A 22,663-nucleotide genomic window follows, 5' to 3' on the forward strand; every position below is an offset into this window, starting at 1 on the left:
ACATCCATGATTTAAAGTCCAGTCGTCAGCTCAATTCATCGTGCCATCCTTGCTAGGTAATAGACGTGGCAAGGCAACTGTATTTAACTTTTTATTGACTGAGGAATAAGTGACCAGGGGCCATTTTAAGTGATGGCCTTCCAATTCTGCAGAAACTTTAAAACTGACACAAACAAAAACCTGGCAGACAGGGGTAGGGTCAAGGATTATAAATATATTTCACCTCACCAGTAGAATATCATATTCTATGTTCTCTTTCTTGGCTTCACTCCAAGCTTTGGATAATGATGCCACAATAGCAAGAAGGTGGGGGCACAATGCCTGGAATGGGACACCGCTGAGGCCATCTCTGACTGAGACAGTTTTCTCTTCCAGTTCTAACAAGAACCCTCACAGGTTAACAGGAATACTCTCCTCTGGTTTATATACCAAGTGAGAGGGAATATTTCTTTTGCTTTTGGTAAATTCATAAAGTAGAAAAGTGAACCATCCTGGCTTGAAAGGGAGGGAAGAAATCAGATGCTAAAACCTAAGTCCTTGGCTCCCAGGAACAACCCTCCCCCCTCTCCCCGCTCCCAGCACATATGCACACACATATATACACACTTTCTCATCAACCTAGTTAAGGAACTGATGGGGAAGATCTAGGCAGGGATGAGGGTTTCTGAAGAGAATGAACACCCTTCCCACAGGGAACTGAAACCCCATAAAACAAGTTCTGCTAGCGGTAAGAATACCTTATATCTACAGTTCTTAATTTTTAAAAATTTGTTTCTAACATCATACAAAAGTTGAAAACAATCAAAATATCTGCTTCTTCTTGGTGTAGCAATATTAGTATTAGAATTGGTTGTAATAATAGCTATCATATTAGTAGTAATTGCTAATACTAACAGCATTTACCATATACCAGCTGCTGCTCTAAGCACTCTTTCATAACTCATTTTTATATTCTGGATCAATGTCTCAACAGATTTGTCTCTTTCTCAAATTTCCATTTATTGGATACAAAAACCAACTGAAAGATTAAAAAAATAATTAGGAATTAATATTAGGTTTCAGGTGTTCTTTGTGATGTGTCATGATAGAAAGCCTAGAGCTAAACGGGCCTTCATTTCTTTGGAGGATATAACTTGGGAAAACAATATTAAACCACTCCAGAGGAATTTACGCCCAACTTCAAGTTGATGGTCCTCCTTGCGCAGGCTGGGTTGGGAGCCTCTGGGGGGAGAACAAACATTTCCCCTAACACCCTGTTACTTCCTAAAGGAAAGAAAGTTGGTAATTGTCAGCATGGTGCTAAATCTGTTGAAATCAGCTTCATAAATTATAAAATAAGTGAGTCCTTTGGTATCAGGAACCGAGAGTGACATTTCATCCCAATATGTCCACAAGCTGGGGTGCTGAACTCTCCCAAAACTTGTTAGTTTTAAGTTCAATTATATTTCAAAAACAATAAACTCATAGAGAAAAAAATTCAAATTTGTGGTTACCAGAGGCAGGGAGTGGGGAGAGGGGGAATTCGATGAAGGTGATCAAAAGATACAAACTTCTGGTTATAAGATAAATAAGTAGTAGGGATGTAATGTACAATATGATAAATATAATTAACACTGCCATGTGTTATATATGAAAGTTTTTAAGAGTGAGTCGAGTTCTCATCACAAGGAAAAAAATTTTTTTTCTTTCTTTTATATTTTGTATTTATATGAGATGATGGGTGTTCACTACACTTTCTGTGGTCATCATTTCATGATGTATGTAAGTCAGATCATTATGCTATACACCTTAAACTTATACAGTGCTGTATGGCAATTATATCTCAATAAAACTGGAAGGAAAAAAAGAAATTAACCCTGAACAATTTGGCATGATTTCATTATCTTTTTTAAATCTATTTAAAAAAATTACATATGAAACATTTGAACACATTCTTCTCTTAAAAATTAGAACAATACAGATAAAATTAGTATACACTTGACATTTTTTTCTTCAATCATGTTGCTGTACTCCTTATCCCTCAGAGTTAACTACTCTTACACACTTGTTCAGTGTGTAATGTAATGCCTTTTAAGGCCATTTCAATATTTATGTGCATTTTATCTACAGAAAATATGTAATAATATTTTGAGTATGAGTGCATTATGAAAATGTATTATATAAACACACAATGTAGTACATGCATACATATGTAAATGTATTAACATAAAAATATGGTAAGAATAGTTATGCAACGGCTTTTTTATTTAAAAAATATATTCCTGTGATATATCCATGTTGACAGATATAAATCTGGCTCCCTTTTAACTGCTGTAGAGTTTTTGTATGAATATATCACACTTCATCCATTACTCTACTGATTTGAAATGTAGATTGCTTCCAGTTTTTCAGTTTTACAAACATTGCTTCAGGGAACATCCTCAGACATGTCTTTATGTATGTGTACTAGCATTTCTCTAGGATAGATACCAAAAATTAGAATTGCTAGACCATATACCACACTAATTATTTTCCTTCAGTTTCTTGGAATTGTTGCTTGTGGCCAATTTCTTAGTCACTGTGATTATTTGAAAATTATGTCTAAACAAAATTTCTCTCTTTTTTCCCCTCTCTCTAGCATTGGCTTTGACTCAATGATTCTCTCTCTCTGTCTCACACACACACACACACACACACACACACACACACACCCCTCCTCTATATGGTGCCCTCTCTTTCTCCCACCAGGTCCAGGTTCTATGGGGCCTGAAGCTTATATAAATTTTGAAGCCCTCTCTGAAAAAATACCAAATTACACATACAAAATGAGGAGAGTAATTATTTCTTCAGAATGAGAAAATAAACCACAGCCTCAGCACCACTGACCATTGACATTCTGGGTACAATTCTTTGCTGGCGGGAGAGGAGGCAGCTGTCCTGTGCATTGCAGGATGGTCAGCAGCATCCTTGGCCTCTACTCACTAGATGCCAGTAACATCTCCCCAGTTTTGATAACCAAAAATGTCTCCAGACATTGGCAAATGTCCTGTAAGGGATAAAATTGCCCTCAGTTGAGAGCCACTGCTCTAATCCTACCCACTCTTTCAGAGAATAGAAAAAAAAGGAAGATTTTTCATTCAGCTCATCTTATGAGTCTAACCTTGTCTAAATGCCCTAATTTCTAAGGAAATTAAAGAAAATTTTCTGTCATTCTTTCTCATGAACATATTTGCACATATGTAGCAATGTTCAAAAAAGTAAATGTCATTACTTAATTGGGTTTATTACAAGAATTCAAGGGTGATTAAATATTAGCAAATCAAATCAATTAATATGATTTTTCATATTGAAAGATTTCAGGAGAAAGATTGAAGCAGGAAAAAAAATATTTTCAACACACATTCATGGTTAAAATTTCTAGGAAACTATGAGTAGAAGAAAACTTCATTTAACCAATAAAAGGCAACACCAGAAACCTTCAGCAAACTCATATTTAATGATGAAATGTTTAGAAATGTTCTCAGGTTCTGGAACAAGTCAAGGATGATACTATCACTGCTTCTATTTAGCACTATATTGGATGTCTTAGCCTGCCAGATAAGAAAATAAAGCAGATAGAGGAGTTTAAAAGGAAAAACCAAAATTGGCCTTTTAAAGAGAGCTGACCTAATAGCAAAAGAAAATTGTGGTAGGCAGAATAATGGCTCCCCCAAAATGCCCACATCCTAATCTCTGGAATTTGTGAATATATTACCTTCCGTGGCAAAAGGGAATTTTCAGATGTGATTAAATTAAAGGTCTTGAAATGGGGTGATCATCATGGACCATCCAGGTAGGCCCAATATAATCACAAAGGTCCTTATAAGAGGGAGACAAGAGGGTCAGAGATGTTAGAGTGATGGCACAGCTGGATGGGGGCCATGAGTCTTGGGTATCTAATTATGCTGTTTGTTGGCAGCTGACTTGTGCTTCTAGTGGACTGTTTCACTAAACGTTTTGTGCTTTTGGATTGTGAGTCCTTCCATGCAGTTTTATACATGGGAAACTTGTACAGCCTGGGTTGAATGCATGGCCTTCCAAAGAAGCTTTATATTTGTTTTTACCAGGTGCCCCAGGTGGCCAGTGACATATTTTTAAGTTAAATTTTTAGTGTGTGGATTTCCAGACCATGAAATTTTGATGGACCAAAGAGAATCTTTATATCCTTCATGATTTTTGGAATCCACACACATATTTGTACTAAACTAAATGCCTTTATTGAGAATTTGTTTATTTAGTTCAGCAATATTTGTTGAGTATGCTAGGCAGAGTGGGTACATAATTGAATATGCAACCATTCTTGAGGAGATGGACGTAAAAGCAGGAATTTAGGTTTAGCATGATAAATCTTGCAAGGGGTATGAATACAGGTAAGCAGCAAAGAAGAACCATTAACAATGGCTGGAATAGGAAGGGCAAAGTGGGCATTGCCCAGGTGCTGGTTAAAATGAGCCTTGTATTGCGAGTAATAATTTTAAAAAAAGATGATAAAATGACAAAATCATATGGTTGCTTTATCCTTAAGATGGCACTATAAACTCACAATTCCTTTGTAGAGAAAGGATACATAAAAATAACTGTGATTTATCCAAAAGTTTCACTCAACCCTTATAATATAAACTAGAAAGGCTCTTGTGTGTCAGACACTAAGGGCTTGTATGTATTATTTTCATTTAATCTTTACAGCACCCTTAAGAAGTAGAGACAAGTATTTGCCCCATTTTTCAGCTTAGTAATAGGAGTCAGAGATGGTGTGACTTGCTTTCAGTCACAAAGCCTATAAGTGGCAAAGCCAGGATTTAAACTGAGACAGCCTGAATCTGGAAACCGTGCACTTAATCACTATGTTTCCCCTCTTTATAGTAATCCACGTTGAAAATGCCACAATATTAGAATGACCGGTACAAAAACCCTCCCCCCACCTCCACCAGCCCCCGTTCTGGCTAAATCACACAGGAAAACAAGTCCCTTGCATGAGAAGAAGTCAAAGAACCCATGCCTTAGCCCCCAGAGAGTGACAGAAGACATTGGGCACCCGGAACACTGTGTTAGAGCTGGTTCTCACTGCTCTGCCCAGACTGCAGTTGGAGGTTTGTCCTGCCCTCCCTTGGCAGATGCCCCTCCTAAGCCCTCCCTGGGCACCTGGTCTCATCGAACTTAGCGCTCTGATTGTGCTGACAGGTTTACATCTCTATTTTCCTCACTAACATGTAATCTCCATGCTTAGTATAATGCCCGGAGCATAAATTTCTCAACAAATCTTTGCTAAACATTTTCTTCTTCCACGTTAAGCCAGACCTTGCATCAGAGTCACTATTTTCCCAGTAGCATCTCCTTTGCTCCCTACTATACATAATCTCCAACCCAGACAGCAAATTATAGGAGAGAAGGCAATTTGTGTGAAAAAGTAGTTTCCATCTGAAGGACTTATGTGTTTAGGTGAGAATTGGAATAAATGCTAAGCCTGGGTTTAAATGATTAAGCAGTATTTATTAGCTAGTATGCCTTCCCCTGGGGCATTTCTAAACCTGAGAAAATGATACTGTGCTTACCGTTCTTCCATATTTTCATCCAGGTGAAGTACAGTTAAAATGAAGGCCAAGGCAACCTGGAAAAGGAAGAGAAGTATCCAATCAGCGAATCCTGCAAAAGGGGCATGGGTAAGGGAGGGTAAGTTCATCTGCTCACCTTCCACTTCCTCTCTTCTCTTCTATGAACTTCAGGTTGTTTCTCAGCAACAATTGGTAATAGTTACCTCCTTCCTTTTTGCCCTAAGTCAATAATTAGCCCCCAACCCCTGCTCCCCACTCCACTTCCCAAAGCTAGGGCTCCAAGTAGTATCTCTGGTTTGGCAACCTTCAGAGCAATTTTGGTAGCCAATAAATCCTCTTGAGTGAGGGAAACTTGGAACCTTTGGTATTGGGGATGGAGTTGGTAGGAGAGTTAGGAGGTTCAGGAGACAGTCTTGTGAGGATTACAGCACAGGTTTGGCAGTGTTGAGTAAAAATTCAAACGAGCCGATTGTAAACATCTAATTGGCTTTATTGAACAATTCATGAATTGGGCAGCAGCCCATCTAGCAAGTAGAGAAGAGCTCCAAGGAGTTGTATAAAGTGGAAGCCTTTTATAGACAGGAGGGGAAAGGCAAAAGGAGAGAGTGGATTACTTCATCTTCCCGTGAGGGATGGGAAGGGCCTATATGGCTGATTACCTCATTGGTGCTGACCAGAAAATTCCAGACTGACCTGTTAAGACTACAGTCCTAGGGGAGTTTATAACTGCAGTTAGGTTACCTACTAAGTCTTGGTTTGCTGATGTGGGGCTTAGCACGAGTGACTCTGTTTTGGGCTTGTTGTTTCTTTTTTTCAAGAACAGTGAAGCAGATCAAGGTACAAAGCCAAGCCCTACACTAGCTGCTGAACTTGGACAGATTTAGTTTTCCTACTTACAAAATGGAAATATCACTAGCTCTACCTCATGGATTGTTGTAGGATTAAATGAGCAAATACATGTAAAGGTCTTTGAACGATGTCTGAAAATAATAGGTATTCAATAAATGTTAGCAATGATCATTACCATGGATTTATGTAATCTGTAAGCAAGGAGTCTGGTGAACGACTTCATTCCTTCACCACATATTATAAATCCCTTATTATGCACTACATACTGTGTTAGGTCCTGACACAATCTTCAGTTCTTTATTCAGCAAATATAACTAAGCTCTGGACAGGAATAATGCTTTGAAGAAATTATAATGTCTAATATGCTGATGAATTAGTCAACATCTTGAAATCTTCCTTCCCCAGTGTTTCAACTCTGTTTAGGGATGTCCCCCCATAGGTAATTAATCATCATAAATAGAAAGGATTTGAGTTACAAAATTTTGCTTTACTATAAAAGTTTATTTTATTTTCTCCATGAACTTCAGGATGTTTATTTTGTATAGTGGAGTATTTTTTGTTTTCTAAGTAATGTGGCATTTGAGGAGCTATAATGCTTTTTACAGATTAATTTACGGGTTTTGACATTCTTGAGTGGGAAAACCTCCCAAATCCATGAGCACAGTGGATTTTTGGCCACACAAAGCAATTAAGAGGTTTGGGCTTTAGTGTCAGAGAGACCTGACTGTTAAATTTCTCCACTTAACAGTGGTAAAATCTTAAGTAATTTTTTCACTTTTCTGCACCTTGGCTTCCTTATCTATAAAAAGGGATAATAATATATCCACTTTGGGGGATGTTTGGTGGGTTAAATTCATTCATTCAAGTATTTATTTGTTGAGTACCTACTATATACCAAGACATTCTTCTGGGTACTGAAACTACAATAGTAAATAAAACAAGAAAGAGTTGTTGTCTTCACAGAGTTTACATTCTAATAAGATAAAATTTGGGAGAAAATTGAGATTATGTGAAATAAAACACTCCTTAAAAATTAATTATTGCATCCATGTTTGCAATGCTTATGTCACACATAAAAAGGCTTAAGAAGCATTTAAGTGTGGCAGAGGAGAGAGTCAAATTAGAATTGGCAGTTATACAGTGAAGATATTCTGATAAAGAAAAATAATGTTGAAAAAAGTTAATTGCTAGTGAAGAGATTTTCAAATTATTTTTTATTAGGTAATCGTAATTTCATAACAGCTGTTTGGGTATACAAATATGTATATACAATTTTCTAAACATGTAAATAAAAGGCAGTAGTCTAGTATATCTGCTTGAATTCATATTACTCAAAATATTACTAAAACATTTATTTAAAAAATCAGTAAAATTGTTTACCCCATTATAAAAATCTGGGGGTATGTGTACATAAACATTTTTAAGCTTGCTTTACAAAAAAAGAGTGCAATTTCTATCCAAGTGTTCAGAGTGACTTTCAAAAGTAGTTTAAAGGGGGGAAAAAGAAGGTAGCATTGCCTTGTAATACAGCATTAATTAATACTGACTTATACCTTGGGACATTCATGAAAGATCCTTTGTTATCACATATGGTAAAAATATTTAAAAATTAATACTCCATTTCTATGAATAAAACATAGAAAATAAGACTTTATTTTCTTAGATTAACTTGTTACTGTGAAAAGCTGCATTCATTCTGCAGACATTACTGACACCTCACATTATTACTTCAAAAATATTTATGATACTTGAACTTCAAAAGAAAACCCACAAGACCTATTCTCCTCCCAGTACATTCACTGAATGCAGATTTAAGTGAGCACATCTCATTTTGATTGTGCCCTTTATTTGCATACTTTAAAATGACTACAATATAGTACATTTGTATTTTTAACTGGTACCAAAATTAAGATGAATGATCTAGGCAAAACCAGCAGCCTGTACTTCTAGTAACAGTTGTCATATGCAAAAAAAAAAAAAAAAAAAAAAAAAAAAAAGCCCTGAGTCAGTATTTTTTGCAAAAGTAATGAAAAAGAGTGCTCTGAAGTCATTTTATAACTTATGAAACGGTTAAGACTGTCCAGTATTCATTTGTCTTTTGTTTTTTTCATTTTGATTGAAGAGAGGTATGGCTTTGTTTAGTTAATCCAATTCAGATCATTCCTTAATACTCAATTTCATTTAAGTCCTCAGAATATCCTGATGAGTGCTGAGTTATATCTTCCATTTCTGTCAGGAAAGACAAATAGACAATAATAGTTTTCTCTATTTTTACTGCAGAAAATACTTAATTTGCATTCTTATGATTTGAGACTATTGCAAAATCCCTTTTCAGTCAAACTTATATAATTGTAAAAATATTGTTACCTGCACAGGATCCTGCTTGAAATTTAACATCATCAATGGCAATATCACTTCTTATTGACACTCCCCGAATGGCTTCAAAAATTATCTGAAAAATAATGAAGTTTGAATTTAGAAATAGAGTCATCCTGGTGAAACAATGCTGGTCAAGTGCAAATCCAGGCTGTATGGGTCTGGAAGCCTAGATTGTTCTCAGGGGCCCCCTTTCAGGAAAATAATACAAAATCACCAATTCAAATTTAGGTACAAAAGGGAATATTTATTTGAAATTTAAAGAAATTCACAAAAATTACTGGAGCCTTGGAGATTCAAGTTCCTTTCTTCTGAGACGTTTTTAGGCAATTTCCCAGAAATGCCCACCTAGAAATGCCTCCTGGTGGTGACCTGGTTTCCGTCCCCACCTAGAACATTCTACTCCCGGTACTCACAGGGTCTATGAGAGTGAGGGGCCCAGAAGCCTAAGCTTCCTTAGGCTCTCCCTAAAGCTACCTTCATACTAGTACTAGGTGGGAGAATTAAAATGACAGATGAGACCCAAGTATGAACAGCAACATATAACAATTAAATTTACCAAAAAGACAATGGGTCACTTATCATGTTAAATACCATAACATCCAAGACACAGCCCAAGAAAAAGAGGAAACCAGTTTCATGACTTTAGATCCTAGAAGAAAATAACTGATCAAATATTCAGGTTCTAAGGAAAATAGATCATATTACCAGCTCTAAGGCTGCTCTGATAATGGTTAATAAACCACCGAATATTCCAGGGAGGCTTGTAGGTAATGAAAATCGTCCAGAAGACACATTTGCTCTACTCATTTTATGAGCAAATGACTCCCCATTGGACTAGTTTATGATTTAAACTAAATCAGAGACTATAAAGTGGATAATTAATAAGCATATGAAACTATCTTGAAATTAATGACTCAAAGAAGCTTTAACGACGGAAATGTTGCAAAATAACATTAATAGAAATTCTAAAGATATGACCCTAAACAAGAATCCAAATAAATGGCAAAAAGAGGAAAAAATGTCCTAACACATCTTGATAGGAAGATATATGAGTGTAGTTAATAAGTGTTTTGGTTTTCTGGACAACAGTAAAATCTGTTTTTTGACCTCCACCTCTGCAATGGAAGTATAATAGGAAAATCACCTGATGGAATTATACCCTGAATTGTCTTCAGTTGGGCCAAACACTTGATTTCATACAATCCTCTCCTTTGAATTTCCTTCATATTTGAGTGATCACCGTTTTATAGCATCATGATTGCCCCTTTGTATTATTCCCCTATTTGTATCTGTAGAAATTCTATTAAATAATTGTGGTTATCTTAGAATTAGATAGAAATATTATTTTTTTCTTTCAGTTTAAGTATATTATTTTTTTCAAAAGGTTACTAAGTCATTAGCACATAAATACTAATTGTTGGGACTCCACTACTTGATAAATGGAACATTAGCTATCTGTTGGTCTAGGGGCACCAGGAAAAAAATTACTGAGATTAAGGGTACCATGAATAAGAAAATTTGAAGACCTGGTCTTAGCTCAGTACCCAGCACATAATAATTCCTACTAAATGTTAGGCAGTATAATGAACAATATGAATGATATAAATATTTCATTGAGCTGAGAATTTGTCTAACACTCTCTTTCAATGGTATCAAAATGTAAGAAATCAGGGAGGAAAACACCTGAGAGCAGAGGAGGAAAGGTAAGCAAGGAATCCAAAGGAAATAAAATCATTTTGTGTTTTTGATCAATGGTGAGTCAGGTTCTGCTTAGCACTTTAATAAATCCCTTAGGAAAGGACATGATTAAAATTTTGCCACTTAATGCATTTTTTTCTACAAAGAAAAAAGTCTGATGACTGGAATATCATCCAGAGGCCACCCAGGTATTTGCCCTATAGGATAAATCTCAAATGACGGCAGTACTACAGCATTCTAAAAATCACCTACACCTGCCCACCACCACTAGTGATGTACACATTTATTTCTCTAGTTCTGTGCATTTTCCTGATCTCCAGTCTCATAGCCTATTTTTTACTTGACACACCCACTTGGATGTCTGATAGACATCAAAAGCTTTGCACATCAAAAACCAAACCAGACCAAACCAACTGTTAATTTCCCTCCTGCACATACCGCCCTCACTCCTCCAGATCTGCTCCACCTAAGGTCTTCTTCATCTCAGCAAAGAGTGACTCCACTCTAGCAGTTGCTCAGGTCAAAAACTTTGAGGTCATCTTGACTCTTTCTCTCAAACCCCACATTCCACACGGAAGGAAGTCCTGTGGGCTTCTGATGACATCTCACTTCTGCTGCACAGCCCAACCCACCACTCCTACTCCTCTTGCAGGAGCCCCCAGAGTCTACTCCACTGCAGCCTACTGTCCATGTAGTACCTGGAGTGATCCTTTTAAAATATAAATCAGACTGTATTACCTTAAAGCCATCTGATGGTTTCTCATTGCTTTTGGAATAAATTTCAAACTCTACCATGTCACCCAAGGCCTTACATGAGTATTCCCTGATACTTCTTTGACCTCATTACCTGATCAGCTTGACTTATTCTTTTTCATAGCACTTATTAACACCTGATGTTACATTGTATATTTTTGTTTCACATTTTCTACCTCTCCACCACTAAAATGTAAACTAAAAAAGAGTAGGAACTCTATGCTATGTGCATTGCAGTATCCCCGGCACTTAAAAATAGTAAATGGTCAATAAATATTTATTAAAAGGAGATATTTTGGCCTCATACTATAGGATCTCAGTCTGGATGCCTGATGTAGCTATTGAGATTACCAAGTCTGCCATGGTTATAAAGACCAGAGATATTTGGGAGAGAATATATTTTTAGAAACAATAATAGTATCTTTTTATAGTTTGGTACTTTAAAGTTTATAAACCCTTTCACAAGCATAATCTCATTGGACCCTCACTCTAACTCTGGTGATATCAGCACGACAGGCATTATTACCCCATTTTGAAAATGTATAAACAGTCTCAGAGAGGATAACATTTCTCCAGGATCACTCAGTGCTTGTGGCACCCAGGGCAATGAGTGTATTTTGGGACTTCTATGGTGGGAGGGAACGTAGAACAGTGGCTTAGAGATACAAACTTTGGAACCAGTCAGATCTGGGATTGAGTTCTCACTCTGCCACTGACCAGCTGGAGATTTAGTTTTCCCCATCTTTAGAGAGGAGCTATAATATCAATTGGAAGAACTCATGCACAGCTCTCAGCACTGTAAGTACCTGGCAAATAGAAGATGGCCATTTGCACATGAGTGTCTCTGTGTTTTATTAGACACTAGGATGTTTTGGAGAACCTAGTTCATCGTGGTCTCCAGACAGTCCTGAGGGAATCACAAAATCAAGAAGAAAATTCCTCATGGCAGATTCACATCTGTTCCATTCTGAGCCAAAGGGAATGGTCTGGAATCTTCTTTCCAAATTGAGAGCTGAAAGTCTCTCAGGTCATTCCTCACCTTTGAACTTGAACACCCCAAGATGCCACCCCAGGTGCCTCACTACTTTGTGCTCAAAAATATTTTCAAACAACAAGCCACCTAGCAAGTCTAGTATATGCAAGGACCTGTACCTGGCCCCCAGGTTAGGTGCTGGGAAGTCACCTGTTCCATAGAACTCAAATTCTAGAGCTCTTCTGCATCAGCAACATTTGGGGCTTTTAAAAAACATCTGTGCTCAGGCTCCACCTGAGAGACTCAGATTCCTTTCTCCCAATAACAGAGATTCTTCATCTTTAGAGTGCATCAGAATCACCAGGAGGCTTGTTAAAACAGATTTCAGGGCCCTAATCCCCAGAGTTTCTGGTTCAGTAGTTCTGAGGTGGAGTCTGAGAATGTGTATTTCAGGTGAATTTCATATTAGGTGCATATGCATTTCAGGTGTTGCTGCTGGTCTCAGGACCACACTTTGAGGACATTTGAATAGGGTAGGAGTATGAGTGCCCTGATAGCCTAAAAAATTAATTCATCATCTCTGAATGATGATCAATGAAATCAATAAGTTCCTGAGTGATCCATTTTCCTTCTGTAAGCAGATATTAAATCACTATCAAAATTATTCCTGGGGCTTTTTTTCTTTGCTAAAGTTTTAGATAATTTTATCCATGCCGAGATAATGGGCCAACAGTAAAGAATGGCACATCTTCCCTCTGTCATTTGTTCTTAGCAATCCAGCACCCTAGATGGCACTGTAACCTGGTCACCTGAGCTTCTGCAATTCATTCCCATTTAGATCTGCGGAAAATTAATTTTGGTTAAGGGCTGGTGTAAAATAATGTCTTTCTTTTGGATACTTCTTCCTTAAATCTTCCTTTAAGATTTGCTTAAACCAAGCGGCCAGTGGTTGAAGTTGAGGGGTGCTGGTCCAGAAGCAAGGATGAGCAGGAAGTAGGGCTTTTAGCTGAAGGTCACACATGGAATTCTATAGAGCAATTTCAGGAATAGTCAGGGGTCTGATGATATCTCCCCAGAGCTTTCTGGAGCCTTGGCTCACGGAAGGCAGGTGAAGTCAGTGGCTTTCAGGAGGCTGCTGCTGATTTCTAGACTAACTGGCTGCTTAATCTCACCCATTGGAATTGAAAAGGCTCTTTCTTATTGCTGTCCAGATTCCCTTATAATTGGGATCCTGTAGGATGCAGGTCTTCTACCGCCCGTGAGAAGACCCAAGGGGAGACCCAGGACATAGGATCAAGACTAGTTTCTTCTGCATCAGTGCGGACAGAGGCTTAAAAATGTACTCTGGACCACATACTCTGTTAAATAGGCGCTTACAACAAAAGCCCTTGTGTGTGGCTAATGATGAGTGAAAGATGCAGCTGCAACAACTAATTAGGTAACACCATGTTTAGAAGAAAGAGAGATCCTGTTTTGGAAGTTTGCAGGATACACAGAATATACCTGACACTCAGAATGCACCAAGACAAAAATAGATACACTTTCATCACTGAGTTGCAAAAATCACTTTATGCATAAATACCCAAAGCTTTCTCTTTCTGCCTAATTTCCCATTCACTGCTTAGGTTCAGTCAATATAGACTAATTATTTTTACTCTTAAACAAGTACTGCCTTTATCTATGACCCTGAAAAAGAACAAAACATTCTTGATGGTAGCAAGGAAAAGAAAGAGCATCAGAAGGTTAAAGGAACATTTCCCATCACTTGATTCTTATCTCTTTTGGCTTACCTGGTGTCGCCTCTCACAGGTGTATTCAATCGGCACTCGTAGCCAGGAGATGCTCTGCTCACCTTTTCTTCTCCATAAGAGGGACTCTTCACTGTCACCTTCCTTTTTCAAATAAACATTCAGGAGGCCAGTCCCTGCTCCATACATGTGGTAGAAAAAAGTCAAGCAGTGTTTTCCAGTGACTCCTCGTAGAGGCCTGGACAAGAGTCGTGCTTTTTGTCCGTACACCATGTGGGAAGCCTCGATGTACATGTAGTAGCCTTGACAGCAATTCAACGTCAGGTATTGTTAAAAAGGACACTAATTATATTCGCTTCTTTCTCTTATATATACATGTATATTTTTCCAGATTATTTTCCATTATAGGTTATTACAAGATATTAAATATCGTTCCCTGTGTTGTACAGTAAATCCTTGTTGCTTATCTATTTTATGTATAGCAGTTTGTATCTCTTAATCCCATACTCCTAAGTTATCCCTCCCCTCTTCTTTCTCTTTTGAGTAGTGTTCTTGGAAACAAATCAGAGTCAATGGATGACTTGACTACAGTACTGATAAAGGATTTATAATTTTGGAGAATATGTATAATCCAAGGAGGATAAATATGCTACAAAATTTAGACCATCAAAATGAGTGTTTTCATGGAATAATTTATAATTCAGTTTAATATACAGGAGGTAATAAATATACTAGTATTGTGCCACTGAGGTGGCAATTAACATATCAGAACTTATCCTACTAATTCGTGGACAATACTCTGAGCTTCTAGACACTGGTTTAGGGGAATAGTCAGGTAGATCTGGGTTCAAGTCTTGGCTCTAACATTTGTTGTCTGTGTGACTGTGGTCTAATGGATTATCCTCTCTGAACCTATTTTCAATTTAAAAATAAGGATTAATAAACCTGTGCTACAGAGGTGTGAGAATTAAATAATGTGTGCGACATATGCTCACATGTAATACATATTCAAATATGAGTTTCCTGTCCTGCCCTCTTTCCTGAGGTTTTCTGTGACACTTCTTGAAAATATAGTTATATAATATTTAATATAATTATATATGACATTTTATATATTATATATCTTATACTATATACTGTACATCGTATACATGTTAATTATATAACACTTTACATTTCCATTTTCCTTTCCTAACTTTAGTTTGCTTTTTAATTTACTGGTTTCAGGCAGAAGCGGAATTAGTTCACATGTAAATAAGGCAGTGGTGTGTTGGAGCCTGTTTCCACTGGCTCCCAACAATCAACTGTGTGATTTCTGTTGGTAGGTCCAAATGGCTTCACATTGGTAGTTTGAAATGGGCCATGATGGAAATATTTACACCACAGAAATGGGACATAACTACAGATCAGCCTTCCCCGCAAAATTGAGCTGGTTGGTATTAAATAATTACCATGAAGCTACTGAAACAGGCAATATATTAATAGTAATTTCTAGAATAATACAGCCATAATATAATTCTGTGCACCTGTGGCTCATTTTTTAAAAAGCCTTGAACTCTACATAAGTAGCTCTTAATCTTTGCTCATTTGATGAAAACTTTATATCTCTTCTACCTGAAAAAATATGCACAGGTTTTTGTATGTGATTTCATTGTCTTCTTTGCCAATATTGATTTTTTTACATACACAATCTGAAAATAATTTTTACATAGTGTTATCTATTATTTCACACAGAAATTAATGGCTGCATTGAGGGAAAAAAAGAGATCCCAAATAATGCATGCAAATGAAATGGCTTCTAGAGCATCTTTATAGTTTGAAGTTTAATCAATGAGGTCCATTCATTTCCCAAAAGGCAGTGTGTGAGATACCCCAACCAGAACTGATCAGAAGCTCCACCTACGCTCCTTCAAGGCACTCCTCCTCTTCCTTTCCCTCATTTCCGTAAAGACCTGAGAATCCTACATGCTATTAAAAGGGTGGGAGAAAGAGTCCTACCCAATTTGGTCTTATCAAATAGTGTGCACTGTGCAACCCCTTCCCCCAGCGTTTCACTCAGTAAAGTTATCACGCTGAAAAACTGGGCGATCAGAGTCACGGGGTGTGGGCTTTGTCAACCAGTCATCCCCATGACCTGCTCTAAAATATTGGGAAAATATTGTCATGTTTCTGGCGTGCTCGCCAATGACATCCTCATTACTAAAACCAGTGGTCAATTTTCAGTCCTGGTCATTCTTGTCATCAGTAGCATTGGACAGAGTAGATCACTCCTGCCTCCTAGAAGGACTTTCTTATCTTGGTCTGTGGGAAGCTGACCTCTCCCGGTTTTTCCCCCACCTCACTGCTTAGTCCTTTGCTAGTTCACCCTTTCTTCTCTGACTTCTTGACCCTGGAATGCTCCAAGGCCCAGTTTTTGAACTTCTCTATTCTCACTCACTCCTTTGGTGATCTCATCTTGTTTCATGGCTTTAAATGCTCTGTGTTGTCATATCTCAAATTTAAATTTCCAACCTCTTTTCTGAAATCCAGACTTGTTATTTAAAGTGCCTAGTAGACATCTCCACATATTGTCAAGTAGACATCTCAGACTGAACATGGTCAAAACGAGGCTCCTAACAGCCTTGCCCTAAATCCTATCCTACCCTTTCTAGTTGACCAGGCCCCAAACCTGGCATCATATGCCACTCTTCGCCTCCTCTCACTCTTCACATCCAGATGGTGAGGAATTCCTGTTGGTTCTACCTTCAAAATATGTCCAGAATCCAGTCATTTTTCTCCTCACCACCTGCATTGCTACCCCCTGGTCTGAGCCAGTGTCAGTTCTCAGGTGGATTAGTACAACACTTCCCAACTAGTCTGCTTGCTTTTACCCTTGTTCTCTGCAATCTAATCTCAACATAGCATCCACAGTAAACCTTCTAAAACAAAAGCTAGATTTTACCATTCCTCTGTTCAAAACCTTCCATTGGCTCAGCATTTCACTCAGAGTGAGAGCTGAACGCCTGAAAATGTTTAGGGCCCCATACGATCTCCTGCTCATTCTCTTAGCTCTCTGATTCTACCACCTTTCTCCTCACTCACTCTGGGTTGTGTGGTCACACTGAGTTCCCTAGTGTTCCTGGAATACAGTAGGTATACTACCACCTCAGGGCCTTTGTGTGTGCTAAACTCTGCTTAGAATGGCTTTTCTCTCATATAATCTCAGGTCTCACTCTCTCACCTCTAACTCTGCTCAGATATTACCTTTTCTATTAGGCCTATTCTGACTACACCATTTCAAATAGCAATTCCTTTCCTCTGGCACCCCTCTTTCTCTATACCCTAATTTATTATTTTCCACACCATTTAATTGCCTCTTAACATACTGTATGATTTTCCTATTTTTTATGTTTGTCTCCTTCCTCTGGAACACACAAAGGCAGAGATATTTCCTTGTTTACTTCACTATGCCTCCAGGTCCTAGAACAGTGCCTGGAACATAGTAGATGCCCAATAAATATTTGTTGAATGAACAAATGAATTTTTTCCACAGCTCTAAGCCACAGACCAGTTTGACCATTTCCAAAGCACATGGCTCTACCAAGGTCCCTCCAGTTGCATGAGGATCTTGGCAATGAGACATGTACTTGAATAGGATGCTCCAAGGCAAAGCTGGAACAAGTCCAAGTTTTGATAAAATTAAAGTCATATCAAAGCAAGTGTTCTCAAGCTAGTTCCACACCATCTGATGTATTTTTTAACCAAACACACATTCTTAACTTCATTATCTTCATTCTTTCACTGGCAATAAAATTGCTACACAAGAAGCACTGGGGTTTTTACACCTTTAGCAATGAGAGGAAATTTTGTTGTTCTTTTCTCTAATATTTCCTAACTTAAGCAAGACTAGATATAAACAAATACAGATACACAAAATCCTTACAGAAGGGTGTATTTAATTTAATTCCATGGAAAATAAAGTCAAAGCATGAAATGACCACGGTTTCTCACCTACTATGCACAAAGGTATTCCATACTATCCTATACATAAGTTAGTATAGCACAGTGAACTGAAACCCTACTTTAATGCATGTTTAAATTAAAAAATATTTCCTCCAGAAATAATTCTTAGGTAAATAAGAAGAAAGTCAAAGAAAAATAACTTTGGTGCCTGACTTTGGGGCACTCAAAAGCCTACTTGAATCCTAAGAAAAGGACCTTGGCTAAAGATGAAACACTCAGTTGTGGGGCGGGGAGGGCTCCTCTGAAAGATGCTGTCACTGGGAAACTGGAAAGTAGAGACTATTGTGGGTCTAAAACATGAAGTGTTTTCAGAGTGGAAAGGAAGCAATAGATCCATCATAAGTGAGAGATGACCCAAGAAGTATCTTCCGTCTAGTGATGATAGTGCATCCCAGTGATAACAACATGAGTCCTGGCCAAAATAGTCTGAGGTCCTGGAAGAGAGGTAAACCTCTAATCACCTCCAGGATTATCTAACTGAATTCTTTCTTTCGTGAGTACTGTGCACTAATCATTTAGCCTCAACTGGATGAAGCATTACTCTGGTAATGCTTTCAGCTCATGCGTCTCTGGGTCTTGGTTATCTGACTGAAGCCATTACCTAAGGCTTCCAGTTCCAGAGATTGTTGTGTTTAGCACCATGAAAGATGAAATGAAAGCTCCTAAGGTGGTTGACATGTGTAATTGTGCTGCTTTTGGAAGAGAGGGGTAACATCCAGGGGAGTGTCAGTATAACTGTGCCTCTCTGGGGCACTGGCACCAGTCTGCTTTTCTTGAGTAATGCTGACCGTTCCAAAAATCCTTCAGGTTTTTTTTTTTGTTTTTTTTTAAACGGTTTCTATTTTAAGCACATATGCATATTCCATAAGGCAATACTGATTTAGACTAATCTAGATCAACATCTATACCTAAAAATAATTGTAACATATTTGTCAACTGATCAGAATTTGTCCCTTTGATGCCCAGACCAATTATTCCTCTTGATTCCAAATATGTTTTGCTTCTTGACTTGCATGTGACACTTCCTTTCCCCAGAAAAGATCACAGCTTCACGGAGAGCCAGTCTGCCTCACATGTGTTTGGAAAGCAGAGAAAAGCCCTGTGTGTTGACAAGCTTTGCCACATTCCAACTCCAAATGCTGTCTGTCTCAGCAAACAAAAGCTATGGATTGGAGCCAGGAGCCCCAGTGCTGAAACCTCAGACTGGCTTACGTGTTCCTGCACATGAAGGATTCCAGTCTGCAGAAGGGATTATTAACTAGAGAAAACAAATCACTTTCTCTCTGTGGATCACTGTTTAACATTCAAGACGGGGGTTCCAATGGGTCTACTGGGAGATGAGGGTCCCATCTGTTCTTTGCTCAGCAGCTGTGATGTGTTGAGACACACACCATATTTGTAATTTGGAGCAGTGAAGCAGCTGTTCCTCTACTCTAGCAGCCTCCTCTCACCAGGGCCAGGAAGGAGTGGGGGGCCGTGTGGAATGAATAGCTAGCTGCTTCATTAAGCTGAAAGAGGATTCTTAACAATCAGGGAAAAAAGATACCAATGCTTTGGGAAGAACAACTGCTAAATGCGTCTCTCTAAAATTGTTCTTTGCTATATCTTTTAAATGATTTTTAAAGCTCTGTCATAAATGAGGAGTTATTATTTATTGGGTACAGAGTTTCAGTTTGGGAAAATGAAAAAAATTTCTGGAGATGGATGGTGGTGATGGTTACACAACAAGATGTATGTATTTAATGCCACTGAATTACGTATGTAAAAATGCCTAAAATGGTAAATTTTATGTTATGTATATTTTACCACTATTTTTTTTAAAAGCCTGTCATAGAAGCCTTCTCTTGTGTAAGCAGAGTCTGACAATATCAGAAACTAGTGTGACAAGTTATGAAAAGATTGAGGGAGATTGGAGATTTTAATAATCTGGAGCCAACTGCCCCAATAGTTACAGCCTAGTTGGGTAGCATCATTACATGTCTGGATATTAGTACCAAAATTCTTAAAAGACAAGGACTTGAATGAGACTGCTATTAAATTTCAGCTATATAACCAACACATTAAAGATATAATTTTGAATTTCTTTTGTCTGACAGCACACTTTTATAAATAAATGTCATTATTTGGTATTTTAATGTATCATTGATATTTCTACCACACAAGAAGGGGGTGTTCTTAGAAGTGCATAAGACTCCTACGTTTAGTAAGTAGCATGTCAGAAGAGAATTTAATTGTCAGAAGTACAGAAGATGTATTGAAACACTGAACAGTACCACAAAAGAAACTGATGGTGTCTCTTTCTTTGGAAATTGTTAAGAAAATGATGAATAGCTACTTTTCTAGGATTTGGTGGTAGGGAGAAGAGAGGGAGGACTGGATGACTTTTAATCTATTCACTGGTGGACTCAGTGAGCTAGGAAATGCTACAGTTGAAGGCATTTTCTCACTAAACTGGATAGCTATCTGTTCCTTTATTTATTTTACTATCTTTTGGCCACAAAAATCCATGTAAACTCCAGGGCAACTAAAACAATTGTTTAAAAAGAATTCTGGGGCTTCCCTGGTGGCGCAGTGGTTGAGAGTCTGCCTGCCGATGCAGGGGACACGGGTTCGTGCCCCGGTCTGGGAAGATCCCACATGCCGCGAAGCGGCTGGGCCCGTGAGCCATGGCCGCTGAGCCTGCGCGTCCGGAGCCTGTGCTCCGCAACGGGAGAGGCCGCAGCAGTGAGAGGCCCGTGTACCGGAAAAAAAAAAAAAAAAAAAAAAAAAAAGAATTCTGACAGCATGGCATCATATAAATGTTAATAAAATTTCAATAGCCAATAAAACCCTTGGAATTTTGTTAAGACTTGTCTTCATTATCTTGTAAAGAAATAGCATTAGTGTCAGGGAACTTTCTGATTCTGCCAGGATAGAGCTACTCAAGTAGATGGTGACAAGAAATGGATAGACAAATCCACCAGAGTCCATTCTAGCTCAATGCAAGTCAAGATTTATCTGTCACAAGTGCCTTTATTATTTTATTAAATAAGGAACCGAATGGTGGAGCTAGAATTTTTTTGTCTTTGTTGTTGTTCTAGTAGAATGACATATTCTATGAGATGACTGACTTAAACATTGAAAATGTTTCCCCAACTTTAGTCACACAAATACTACCATCATGATATATATATTTACTTATCCACATACTACCTGCACTGTTATTCATTTAATATTTTTCTTTAAATAGATTCCAGTTTTGCTACTTAAATCCATTTATTCAAATAGGAAATGCATGTTAGCATGAAAACAGAAAACAAGCTATAAATCTGTGAAATAATGGCTTTGCTGTACTGATTGTATATTTTTCTTATACATAAATATTACTATCAAAAATATTCATCCACTTACCCCTTAAATTACCCAGTGGTACTCTGGAAAACATTGGTTTAAGGTCTACCAAACCTTCTGGTTTCTACTAAGTCATTTTATTTGTAAGCATAGGCCATGATTTTCTATTTATAAAGGCACAAGTGACACAAAACACCGAGTCCAAGAAAGTATCCCAGAGATGAGCATCAGATTTTGTAAACTAGTCACTCATTATAAAAATAGTAATACTGTTCACTTCAGTGGAGTTTATATAGTATCAAGCCTTTCAGAAATATAACCTCAGTTAATCATCACAGCAGCCCTAAGAGATTAGCAGGGCATCCACTGTTGTATTTATTTTACACATGAGGAAACTGAGGCTCAGAGAAGTTATGTGACCATTTTCCAGGTTATGCAGGTAGCAAGTGGAAGAGTCAGCTCACTGTGTACCCATTGGTCTTTCCACTAGACCACATACACCATGCTACGCCCTAGAACTGGAAACTGCATCAGCAGTTAGTGAGTCAGGAACTACGGCTCCCTTGGAATTGCTATGTAGGATGATGTATTGATTCTGATAGACACACAATAAACTATATCATAGCCTTTCTGAACTTCCTTTTTTAATTTAATGAACCTATATTTACTGACCATCTAATGTAGTTGTCTGTAAAATAGCTTTGTATGCCTCTCCTCTATTTTCTCTTGTATATGTTCTTCCAAGTGTAAATTGACAGGCTTTAAGGATGGGAAGTAAAAAGGCAGAATGCAGTATATGAGTACAGGTATATCCTCTGAAAGTCCCAGAATGCATTGCATTCAAAAAAGATTCTGCTGTCACTAACACCTAACAAATACCCTCCAGTCATCGAAGAGAAAGATACTGTTGCTGGTCCAGCATTTGAGCCTGTCACTTTATTAAAGTATGGAATAAGAAATTCAGCCAATTTTGTACCCTGCCATTATTTTACAGCCTGTATTTGAAAAAAGAGACATAGAAAAGATTGTTAGGACTAAATGTAAAAATAGTAAAAACTCAACAATGCAGGCAATAGAAGACATTTTTGGATGTAATTTCATTATTGTTTAAATTGTACATCTAATCACAGGCAGGTTTGCTATTGCTCTCCCAGGATCCAAGCAGACAATAATTAAAATTACTTTGAATGAGTTTCAGTGCTTTAATATTTAAAATGTGTATGTTGTCTTAACTGATCTATAAGATCTTGTCTACCTCCAGCATCCTATAAATCTATGAACTGTTACTAAGCCAATTACATTTTCTTATTACTTCAGACCATATCCCTGTTGAAGAGAAATTCTAGTGACATTCATCTAAG

The 22,663-nt window shown here is 37.7% G+C and overlaps 1 protein-coding gene across 1 annotated transcript in view; it reads right to left on the reverse strand.

Moving 5' to 3' along the window:
* Positions 1–7,651: 7,651 nt before the first annotated feature.
* The window catches only part of MAMDC2 (MAM domain containing 2), a 164,411-nt gene continuing 149,399 nt past the window's right edge, over positions 7,652–22,663 (reverse strand). The window contains exons 13-15 of the mRNA XM_060154991.1: positions 14,013–14,272; positions 8,787–8,871; positions 7,652–8,648 (exon numbers count right to left, since the gene is read on the reverse strand). Coding sequence (XP_060010974.1) covers positions 8,584–8,648; positions 8,787–8,871; positions 14,013–14,272 — 410 coding nt within the window. The 3' untranslated portion in view covers positions 7,652–8,583. The remainder of the gene's footprint in view (positions 8,649–8,786; positions 8,872–14,012; positions 14,273–22,663) is intronic.

The sequence above is a fragment of the Lagenorhynchus albirostris genome, chromosome 7, assembly GCF_949774975.1.
Source record: "Lagenorhynchus albirostris chromosome 7, mLagAlb1.1, whole genome shotgun sequence".
Classification (NCBI taxonomy): domain Eukaryota; kingdom Metazoa; phylum Chordata; class Mammalia; order Artiodactyla; family Delphinidae; genus Lagenorhynchus; species Lagenorhynchus albirostris.